The sequence below is a fragment of the Vanellus vanellus genome, assembly GCF_965231255.1.
Source record: "Vanellus vanellus genome assembly, chromosome: 4".
Lineage (NCBI taxonomy): Eukaryota > Metazoa > Chordata > Aves > Charadriiformes > Charadriidae > Vanellus > Vanellus vanellus.
In genome coordinates, this window is record NC_138909.1 from 84,453,338 (window position 1) to 84,464,811 (window position 11,474).

The 11,474-nt window shown below is 56.3% G+C and overlaps 1 protein-coding gene and 1 long non-coding RNA gene across 2 annotated transcripts; one reads left to right on the forward strand and one right to left on the reverse strand.

Annotated features, from left to right (window-relative positions):
* Positions 1-992: 992 nt before the first annotated feature.
* Positions 993-6,790, reverse strand: LOC309671175. The gene is made up of 3 exons (XR_014269113.1): positions 6,610-6,790; positions 6,094-6,186; positions 993-1,125 (listed from the first exon to the last, which is right to left on the reverse strand). It is a non-coding gene; the product is annotated as an uncharacterized lncRNA (long non-coding RNA).
* An 869-nt stretch (positions 6,791-7,659) lies between these two features.
* On the forward strand, positions 7,660-9,673 carry HAND2 (heart and neural crest derivatives expressed 2; the record flags this gene model as incomplete). The annotated part of the gene is made up of 2 exons (XM_082482370.1): positions 7,660-8,214; positions 8,811-9,673. The coding sequence occupies 2 exons, from the start codon at positions 7,660-7,662 to the stop codon at positions 8,907-8,909; spliced, it is 654 nt and encodes a 217-aa protein (XP_082338496.1). The 3' UTR covers positions 8,910-9,673.
* Positions 9,674-11,474: the final 1,801 nt, after the last annotated feature.

The window sequence follows — 11,474 nt, forward strand, 5'->3', positions numbered from 1 at the left end:
GGGGGGTCCGGGGACAACCTCTGGCTCCCGGGTTCGGAGCAAAAACCCCCGGGCAGCGTTTGGACCGGGAGATTCGGCTTTTGATAGTGCTTTTTGATTTTTTATTTATTCCCCCCACCCCTTCCCTCCCCCCGCAGACGCCTTGCTGAGCGGCAAAGGTGTCCGCGGGGGCGGGCGGGGGGGGCGCGGGCTGCTGGCCCGGCGGGCAGGTAGCCACAAGCCGGGCCGTAATTACAAAGCAAACACGGGTGAAATATTGGATCGGCCTCGCCCGTGACAAGATCGGCGCTTTTTGCCGCCAATTTGTTTGTGGAGCGGCATTTAAGGGCGGTTGATTGAGGAAACGTTGGAAATAGCAGCGCGGGTTTCCCTAATGAGACCTCTAGATGGAAGCGGCGGCAGGCGGGGGGCTGGGGGGGAGCGGGGGGGGGTGTTAACCCTTTCCAGCCCCCGCAGCGGGGGCAGCCCGGCCCCCCCGCCCCCCTCCCCGTCCTCCCCGGCCCGCAGCAGCCCGACCCGCGGCCGCGCCGTCGGTGGCCACGGGCTAGTGGCCTGTTCCACCCACGGGAGATGCTCGGCCAGACGCCGGCTGGTGATGCTGGGAAAGGGGCTAAGGCCTGAGGGAGGGCTGCAGCCTCTTCCAGGTCACTTCCCCCAACGTGAGGGGTAGTGGAATCTGCCCCCTCCCTCCCCCGCCCCGTGATAAATCCACTCGAGTTCCGAAAAAAAAAAAAAAAACCACGGGGCAAGCTTTGGGCGAGCCCCGGGGCTCGCAGCCCGCACCTCCGCGCCCCGCGTACGCGCCCACGCAGCCCCCTGCCCCGCTCTCCCGCGGGCCTATGTATAGCGCGATGTACACACATACACACCTGGACGGAGATCAAAATAATCTGCGAGGGAATACCTAATAAAAAGGGAGCATTGTCTCTTCCTAGGGGGAAGAAAAATGAAAAGCAGAAAAACAAAGTGTTGACTTAGTGAAATATGTTCTGCGCGGTGATGTAAAATATTTATTTTTGTTGTCGCATTTACACCCAACGTTTTGGCCGCGGCTCCGTTCCCCGGCAGGTCTGAGGAGGTACACGACACTCAGTTCTCCATTTCCCGGCTTCTTCAGTTACTTTCCTGAAGAGAAAAGACATATATATATATATTTATTTTTCTTTTTTCGCCCCGACTAAAGTGAAGCAAATAAACATTTTGCGTATGCACGGATCGGCTGTATCATCTGTAAGAACAAATTACAGTACGGCCGCGCATTTCTAGTAAAGCCTCCTCCCTTCTGTTTATGTTATGCCATTTCTGTTTGTAATTATTTTTATTTTAATTTTATGTCATTTCTAACAGAAGCCAGACCGTTTTTCCCTCCGTGTTTTGTACACAATGCTCTCTTTCTCGATAAGATGTTCTTTCCTATCTTTTCGGTTTTTCTTTTAAAAAATGTTTATAGTTCCCCACGAGCAATCCTCCAATATTTCGCTCTTGAATTTTAGGGACTTGTCCCTGTCTTGCTTTATTTGTTTGTGTGAAATTCAGTTTGAAAGGAGATCAGAGAGAGCAGGAGGGGTTTGTAATAAGAGAATGACCAAGTGACCTACAGGCTGATTATATGTCATTAACTGGAGACTCGGTGTATCCAAATTACCAAAAAGACCTCGCTCGGCCGGATCGGTTACACCGCGATACGCGCGTAGGAACCGCGGTGCGGGCTGATGCTGCGGACAAGTGCGGGGCCGGCGCTGGCGGGATCCGGCCGGGGGGTGCGGCGACCCCCTGCCCGGCACCGGGATGAGAGGGGGGGGGGCAGCACCCGGCGGGGGGGCACTGACGGCGGGACACCCGCGTTAGGGGCGTGCGGTTAGGGCCAAATTGCAGTTAATTGTCACTACTCCAGAGGGATCTTTTCTTTTTTTTTCCTTTTTTTTTTTTTTTTTAAAGCCAAGCGAGGTTGCCTTTGATCTATGAACGCTGCTTCAACCCCAGCCTTGTTAAATGGAGACTTTCCATGGAGAATGACAATAGGACTGTTGATTTTTTGTTAGCCTAAACCCCAAACGATGCCAGCCTGACCTAACCTCCGCTTCCTCCGACCCCTGATGCTGCAGGACCACGTATTTATTAATGAAGGCAACTACATTTCATTAGCGCCGAGCTCAAGAGCGGCTTAAGATGCTCTTTCCCAGGAATGCAAACAGCACTACGTGAAAAAAACACGTGTGCGTGTCTGTATACATGCACGTGCGTGTTCATACATGTGTATGTATAGGATAGACATACAACAAACGTAATACAGACACCCTGTGCCTTCACTGCAGAATTTTATAAGGTCTTGATCATTGTTCTTCTGACAAAGAAGGGGGGTTGAGCGGAGTTCGTTGTGTTTTTCTTTGCTTTCCGTGATTCCTGTCCAGGCTCTAAATGCGGCTCTGGATCCTCGGTCACAAATATAAGCAATCCTCGAATAATTGCTTACACATGCAGCGGTAAAACGCGTCGGGTCCCGCGCTCACCGCCAATCATCGCGCCTTACGGGACGGTCACTGTCTTGGGTTTTTCGCCTTTTTTTTTTCTTATTTTTTTTTTTTCTTTATGTGTGTGTGTGTACACAACGGCCGCCAGATTATAATGTCTGAAATATGTGGGCGTTCGTTACCGATAATAGTAACGTAAACCAGGGTTCCTCCACCTCCAACGGCAGCAATTAATTCGGGCCTGCTGGGCCCGATCCTGCCCTCTGCCCTGGCCGCGGAGGTGCGGGCCGTGGGAGCCGCACGGCGGGCACGGGCGGGCCCATTACGCACCAGTCCTTTCCATTAACCCGCCCTGACAGGTTGGCCTTCAAATGATATTTCTCCCCTGTCTCTTTACAAAAAGCCGTTTTCGTGCGGCTTTGCGTTCTGCCGCCAACTCCTCCGCCGTAGCCCGGGGGGGTCGCATCCCCTTGGGACACGGGCTGCTTGGGCGCCCCCAAACCCGCCCCAGAGGGGTGCCCCTTCCCCATGCCTTTGGGCCCGGGTCAGTGACATCATGCTCTCTATAAATCCAAGCGCGCCCCGGCTTTTCCAGCGGCGCAGCGGGCGGCGGGGCGATGCGGGGGGCGAGAAGAGGGCACCCCGCAGCCCCCGACCCCCGGCCGCGCACCCCGGGACTTTGGGAGCCGTCGGGCGGGGCTGTCCGGCCTCAGGTGCGACGACCTTGGGGTGCCCTTGGGGTGCTTTTGCGGGTCTGCTGATTTGCTTGCCTTCATGCAAAATCTAAAGCCGAAAGGGGGGACCCCGGCGCGGGGCTGCGCTCCGTACGGGCCCCGCCGCCGCTGCCCTGCCCCGGGGGGCTGCTCGCCCCCCAACATCGCCTCACCGGTACCGGGCGAGAAGGTGCAGAAAAGGAGCAAAGGAACGAAGGACTGGCTGCTCCGGCGCCGACCGGGCGCTTTTCTGCCCCGGGCCTTGCTCATTCAAGCGCCCGGCCCGGCGTGCCCGCAGCTCGCCCAGCCAGTCCCCCCGAGCAGATGCGGGTTTCCCACCCCCTCAGCCTCCGCACCTCTTCCCCGGTCCCATACGCCTTCGTCTGAGTCGGAGAAATTAGCTTCATTCGCAATTTAGCTGAATTGACACGAGCCCGGGCTGGGGAGGGTGCACAGCTCTATTGTTTTGTTATCCCCAGATCCCCCCCACCCACCCACCCATGGCCCGGAGGAGAGGAGTGACCTGGCGATAAGCCCCCCGGTCGCCACTCGCCGCCCCCCGGGCACCCACCGGGGGCGAGGGCAGCCCCTTCCTCCCGCTCAGCGCCGCGGAGGGCTGCCGGAATGGAGAGGCGACCACCGCGGGGCAAAGGCAACGATAGAGCCTCCCCCCACACCCCCGACAAAATAAAGTTATATTAAAAAAAGAGGGGATGGCAGGAAAGGGAAAACCAGCCTCGACAGTCGCCACCAAAATTTCTTAATTACAGCGAGCTAGGAAAGTCCTGTCTGGCAGCAGAGCCCAGATAAATCGCCGCCTAACATGCAACCATTTTGGCAGGGAAATAAGTGACACAAGGCTAGAGCTTTCTTCTTTCTTTCTTTCTTCCTTTCTTCCTTTCCTCCTTTCTTCCTTTCTTTCTCTCTTTCTCCTTTCTTTCTTTTTTTTTTTTTTTTGTTGAGCAAATTATTTGTGCACGAAAAAAAAATCCAATCAAATCAACAAAAATGGAAGATCGGCAAAACGCTGGTGCTTTTTACCGGACTCTAAGCCGAGTCTTGGCAAAGGTACTTTGGGCTGCAGCGGCTTCCGACGCCTCGATCAAACAGAAAAGGCTACAACCCCTCATCGGGCAGCCTGAGGAGTTAAAAGCTGAGGGAGGACACAAGAGCTGCATTTGCTCTAAAACTCGCTTTACAAAACACGTAAACAACTGCTGGGGGATAGGAGGAAAATATATCTAAAAGATCCTGCTGGGTGCTTTATCTAGAGACCCTCTTTCTCCAAAGCTAATTAAGCAATAATGATGCTAGCTTTGGAGACTGGTGTTCTGATCGATATCTCCTGTATCTTTTATTACTTTTTCTCTGCCTCATGTTTTCCGTTTCCTTCATCATTGGAGATGTTATCGGAGTGACCGTCGTGGCTTGCCACAGGGACTGTCACCGTTGCAAAGCAGCCTGTGGTATATTGGAAAGCTCCTACACAAATAAGGAGAGTGCAAAGAAACACAACCCTATTTGCAAGCCAATATACCTTTCCGGCCTTGACAATGCCCGCTTCTTCTTCGCACCGAGGAAAAGACCGCAGCAAAGGAGCGGCGGGGAGCCGCTGCCGGAGCCGCCGGGTGGGTTCGCAGCCACCGCACCCCACGCTGCCCGGCGGCCCCACGGCCCTGCCCGCCCCCCTGCCCTTCGGAAACCTAAAAATCCCCACTGCAGACACCGTATTTCCCCGGGATAATACAGTATATATGTGTGTGCCCGCGCAGATACAGATGCAGATGCCCACCAGCCGTTTTAGTACAAGCATGTGTGTGCACGTATAAGATGTGTGTGTGCGCACATCAGTTCTACATCTGGGCTGGTTTTTCGCTTTCCTACTCAGTGTACACCCCGACGCACACGGGTACGTGTACAGACCCATACACACGCACGTCCCTGTCCCCCGTGCGGGTCCCCCGCCCGCTTCCAGCCCCGCACTCCCCGTCCTGCCCAGACGCGGGGCCGGCGCCCGCCTTCGCCCTCGCTATTTCCCCGCTCCCCGAGTCCCGCAGCGGGCTGCTCCTCGCCGGGCGGCGCCCTCCGCCCAGCCTGCCCCCTCCCCGCACAGCTCTCCCCGCCGGGAGCCCCCAGAACCGCCCGCCAAACCCCCGGGCCCCCCGCAAGCCCCCGGCGGTAGCTCCGGGGGCGAGCAGGGCGGCAGCCGGGGCCGCCCGGGCTCAGCTCGCCTCCTCTCCCCAGCCGGTTCCCCCCCACCAGAGGGGCTTTTTCGCCCCTTTTCCCCCCTCCCCAGGCATCCCCTGCAGCAGGGCCGGAGAGCGCACGGAGCTGCGGCACAAACGGGGCCGGCGGTTCTTGCCGCCTCCTTTCGCAGCCTCCTCCATCTCTATCTTTCTCTTTCTTTAATTTATGACCTCTCAGCTCCTGTTGACACAGTTTTCCACACTGCCTATATTGTAGGATCGCATTGTAATATACGCCGAATCAGCCCAGCCGGCAGCCGACACACGTAAGGGTGGGTATTTGATATTTCGCAGCTATTTGGTAGCGCTCGGCTCCATTTAAAGATGACAACAATTCGCCTCGCCTCCAAGTTATCCGTGAATTACAGCTTGAGATCCATTCTCCTTTTGTAATGTCTTCAAGCTTACCCCAGCAAAACACCTCAATAGCTACGGGAGATTTCCTCCTGGCCTGGCCGTTAAACAAACATTTCACGATTCCCCTTCGATAACTAAACCTGCTCTCCGCAGATGCTGCTCTTTTCTTTTCTTTTTTCTGTTTTTCTTTTTTTTTTTTTTCCTTTTTATTGCAGAAGCAGGAATGCGGCGAAATATTTATGTATTTGTTAGTAAAAGCTAGAAAATAAGCTCTGAACATGCTGTAAAAAATATTCGGTTACTTACCGATCAGAGCAGTTAAACGAGCACGAAAGGGACTTGAGGAGCACAAGCCATCCGGGCGAACGCTGGCCGAGGTGCGGAGGCGCAGGCGGCGGGCTGGAAAAGAACGAGTTAGAGTCGGGTTTATTGTTAGTGTCCCACAGCAATTCTTTCGGGAAGAAACCCCCCCTTCCCGGCCGAGCTCTCCGCTCCCCCGGAGCCGCCCGGAGCCGGGGCCAGCCTTTGGGTGACTCGGGTCGCCAGCCTTTGGGTGACAGACGGGGCGGAGGAGCTCCGTCTCCCTGCTCAGGGGAGCCGCCGATGGCTCTCTCTGTGTCTACGAACCAGCAGCCCCAGTACGCGCCGCCGGGGCATGCCTCCCACACCGGGCCGCCGGTGCCGTCCCCTCCGAGACCGGTTTTATCCGTTCCTCTACGCGACCGGCACAAAGCGCTTCGCAAAAGCGACCTCGGAGCGTCTGGAGCTCTCACATAGACATTTTCTTTTTTTGCCAAGAAATTCCTCGGATCCATACCGTACCTGGTTTGAGATTATCCGATATTTAAGTTTTAATGACTTTGTTGGGTTTTTGGTTGGGTTTTTTTGTTTTGTTTTGTTGTTTTCTTTCTTTTTTTTTTTTTTTTAATGCAGATTTTACAGTAAGGCATCTGCTAAACACTTGCATTAACCTCTGCCTCCATGATAATTTTTCCCCCCTTGTTTTAATTACATTATGGATGCGGAGGGGCAGCCAATCCTAAAAGAGGAGCTCGGCAATTAGCAGGGCGAACATCAAAAAGTTTTATTGCGGAGGGCGGCGGGCCCCGCCCCCGCCGCCGCCATTGGCGGCCGCCGCTTCTGACGACATATATTAACCCGAGCGGCCCTAAAGATGTAGCTGTACATGGAGGTGGTGCGGGGGAGCCCCGCCAGCGCCCCGCGCCGCCCCGAGCCCCGCCGCCGCCCGCCGCCGCCGCCCGGCCGAGCCCCGCCGATGCCCCGGAGCAGCGCCGGGGCGCGGACCCCCCCGGAGCGGCGGGCAGGGATGCCCTGACGGCCCCCGCCGGCGGGCAGAGCGGAGCCCCGGGCCGGGGGCGCATGGAGCGGGGGGGCCGCCTGTAAGTACCAGCCGGCCGGGCCGCGGCGGACTTGGCGAGAGCGGCGGGAAGCCAGAGGCGAGGAAGACCCCGGGCTGGGAAGCCAAGCCGTCTTGTTTTGGTCGACTTCTCTCCGTAGCTTTTTTTCTTCTTTTTTCTTTTTTTTTCCTGGTTGCTCTTTTTTTTTTTTTTCTTTTTTTCTTTTTTTCTCTCTCTCTGTGAGCGCCCGGCCCCGGGCGAGGAGGAGGAGGAGGGAGAAGGAGGAGGCACAACGCATGAGCGGCGGCGGCGGCGCCTGGGGAGGGGGGACCGCTCGGGCACCCGCGGGGACCGTGAAGCAGCGCCCGATGGCGGAGCGGCGGGCGGCGGGGCAGCGCTAGGAGCGAGCGGCGGGGAGCATCTCCCCGGTGGGGGGGGGGGGGCGGGGGGGGGAGGAGGAAACCCTTTGTTTTGGGGGCCGGGGGGGCGGGGTGGGGCGCGCTAGGGAGCGGGGATGAGTCTGGTGGGCGGCTTCCCCCACCACCCGGTGGTGCACCATGAGGGCTACCCCTTCGCCGCCGCCGCTGCCGCCGCCGCCGCCGCCGCCAGCCGCTGCGGCCACGAGGAGAACCCCTACTTCCACGGCTGGCTCATCAGCAGCCACCCGGAGATGTCCCCCCCCGACTACAGCATGGCTCTGTCCTACAGCCCCGAGTACGCCAACGGGGCGCCGGGCATGGACCACTCCCATTACGGGGGGGTACCGCCCGGGAACGGCCCGCCCGGGCTGGGGGGGCCCCGGCCGGTGAAGCGGCGGGGTACGGCGAACCGTAAGGAACGGCGCAGGACTCAGAGCATCAACAGCGCCTTCGCCGAGCTCCGCGAGTGCATCCCCAACGTGCCCGCCGACACCAAGCTCTCCAAGATCAAGACCCTCCGCCTGGCCACCAGCTACATCGCCTACCTCATGGACCTGCTGGCCAAGGACGACCAGAACGGGGAGGCGGAGGCCTTCAAGGCAGAGATCAAGAAGACAGACGTGAAGGAGGAGAAGAGGAAGAAAGAGCTGGTCAGTGCCGGGGGGCGGCGGGGGGTGGTGCGGAGCGGGGGAGGCTGCTCGGCGGGGCCGGGGATGTCGGGGGGGGGACGCGGCTGCCCGGGGGTGGGGGGTGTCCGCTGCGGGGCTTGGGCTTCTCCCGGCCCCCGACCCGTCGGAGACGCGCCTCCGCTGCCCTCAGCACCGAGCCGGTAACGGCAACGCGGCGGCGGACCCCCGGCAGGCCGCGGCGCGGCGGCGCGGGTCTTTCCTGAGCTTCGCCGTTTTGGGTTTGGTTTGTTTGTTTGGGGTTTGGGTTTGTTTGTTTATTTGTTTGGTTGGTTGGGTTGTTTTGGTTTTGGGTTTTTTTGACTTTTCCCGGCGGTGAGCTCCGCGCAGGCCCCGCGGCGCGCCCCGCCGCGATGCTCCCGCAGATGTCGGTGCTTTGCCCCGCACCCGTGTCCCTCAGCATCCCCGGCTCCCCCATCCCCTCCCCGTGTCCCCTCGCCGGTTGCAGCGCAGGGCCGACCCAGAGAAGGGAGGAATACCTCTAATTTTTTTTTATTTTTTTTTTTCTCTTCTTCCCACTCCTGTTTCTCTCCCTCCCCCGTCGCCTCCTGTCTCCCCAGAACGAAATCTTGAAAAGCACAGTTAGCAGCACGGATAAGAAAACCAAAGGGAGGACTGGCTGGCCGCAGCACGTCTGGGCGCTGGAGCTCAAGCAGTGAGCACGGCAGGACGGGGGGACCGGCCGCTCCGGCCCGGCAGCCAGCTCTCCTCCCGGGACTCTTTGTGTTTGGAATCCTCCGGTTTATTTATGTGCAATTTCTCCCCCGACCCTACCCCACCCCCCCCCCCCTAAAAAAGCCCCCATGTGGATATTTGAAGGAGAGGGAAAAAAAGCATTCCATATATGAAGAGGAAACTCCGGCTTGGTAAGGGGTATCGTCTCTAATAGTTTCGTGAATGTTATTTGCTCTGTATAAAACACACGGGGAAAACAGAACCGTAGAAAAGGAGAAAAAAAAAAAAAAAAAAACAACCACCAAACAATCCCTCCCTGGCATTAGTGTGTATGTGAAGTGTATCTTTAATACTTGGCCTTTTGGATATAAATATTCATGGGATTATAAAGTTATATTTCAACAGAAGCAGTTGCACCGATGTTTCGGTTGACTCGGTATTTAGTGTTGTAATTTTGTTGTGGTCGTTCAGTATTTGAAGATGTTTTCAACAGTTATTGGTTATGTGCACTTCCGTCCGTAAGGGAAAAAGTGGAATCTAATTAATATTGAAGGTGTAAACGTTGTAAGTACTCAATAAACCACTGTGTGTGTTTTTTACAAAACCAAAAAAAAAAAAAAAAGAAAAAGGAAAAAAAGAAAACCCAAATCTTTTTATGTTTTATACCTCAAAATGTTTTGAATAACAGCGTTGTTTATGGCTTTTTTTTTTTTTCATAATATTTAAAATATTCGGAAGTAAACTAAATTATAAAGATGGCTGCTAAGTTTATTTTTAACCAAGTGGCTGAGTGAAAGGAGGGGTAGAGGGAGGGATCTCGCCAGCCCCGTGAGTGTTGAACAGAAACCGGCAGTCGGGCTGGATAGGGAAGAATTCCTTGTGGTGGTGTTCTCCAGGCAGGAGACCGGCTGCCAACGGGGAGCGGACACGCTGCCCGCCCCGGGCGGAGGTGCGGGGGCTCTGCGGGGCAGCCGGGCCGGGGGGGGGCGAGCAAGGCCGGGGGGCTTTGCCCTGAGTGATGGTGTAGCAGGTAATTTTACGTCAAGGAAGAAAGAGCGAACAAGGCAAGGGATTTGCGGGGCGGGGGGGGGGATATATATAAGATTTACAATGAGCGACGGTGAACTTAATATTAACATTGTGGTTCTCAAAACTCTCCTGGGTTGCACGATTCCAGCCCGCCACGGCGAGCATTATATTTTTATTTTTAGCATTATTATTATTATTATTATTATCATCATCATCATCTTTTTTTTTTGGACTGCAAACTGCCGCAGCCCGGCTCGGGCTCTTTTTAGCCCGTTCGGCCGCTTCCCCAGGGCGATGTGCCTTCCCTCCCTTCAGTCTTCAGTCCCCGCAGTTCCCCACCGCCCCGTCTGCCCACCCCTTCCCCGGGCTCCCGGTGCCGGGCCGGGGGCTTTTCTGCTCCCCGCGGCGAGCGGCGGGCACCCAGCGCTGGGAAATACCCTGACATCCCTCGGGATCGTCAACGGGGAAAAAGAAAAAACAAACAAACAAAAAAAACCCCAAACCCAAACGAGCTCCTCTTTACATTTAAAAATGTAAAATCTAGGTATTTTCGGCAATTCCAGCTTAAGCGCAAGGTTCCCCACCTTTCCCACGACAAAATTCGGGTTCGTATTTTAAACCCTTACTTAAATTATCTCCATTTAAACCACGCTGGCTCTCTCTCCAGGTCCAGGGCCGCATCCCTGCCCGCCTTCCCAAGGAACCGGCTCCCGCGGAGACCCGGCCCAAGCGCAGGTAGACGTCCCATGGGGGGAGTGGGGGGGATGTCCCGCAAAGCTCCTGCCGCCCCCGCTGGCAGCGGGGAGGTTGGGGGGTCACAACAACCAGACCAAAGCCATGTCTTTGTTTATCGCACTCGGAGAGCACACCAGCACTCCCCCAGCCCAGTGCCTTGTTTGCTTTTCCTTGCCCAGCTGATAAACCGGATCATCTCGCACCCCCAACCCCCCCCACCCCCGACCAAACCTCTCTGTTTTTGTAAAAAAATAAAAAATCAAAAAGGGGGGTCGAGGGATGCAGATCCCGCGGGGGATGCGCGGCGGGGCCGGGGGTGGGGGTGGGGGCGGCGAGTAGTCCCGCCGCCTGGAGAATCGCCTCTAAGCAAAATATCCTCCTTCTGCGCTCGAAAAACTTAACCTTAATCCTCCTTTTTTCTCGCCCAGCGACTCACAAACACACCCCGAAGAAACCGCCCAGCAGCGATGGGAAGGAAACGCATTCCGCACGCCTGCAGGCATAATCCCCTCTGCTGTAACCAGGGGCTTATCAATGTTTTATATTTTTTTAATTTGGGGTTATTATTTTTTTTATTATTATTTCGTGGGCCACGAAATATGTGCCTTCACAAACGAGCTCCGGTCTTTTCTATTTCTAATTGGCCAATTACGGTTCAGCTGTTGCAGCTCGTCCCGTACAGTGGAGATTAAAGCGGAGCTGTTATCTGAATTATATATTCACATAAATTCTAGCAAAGCGGGGCCGGCTTCGGGAATGGCTGCGGCCCCCTCTCCCCCTTCCAG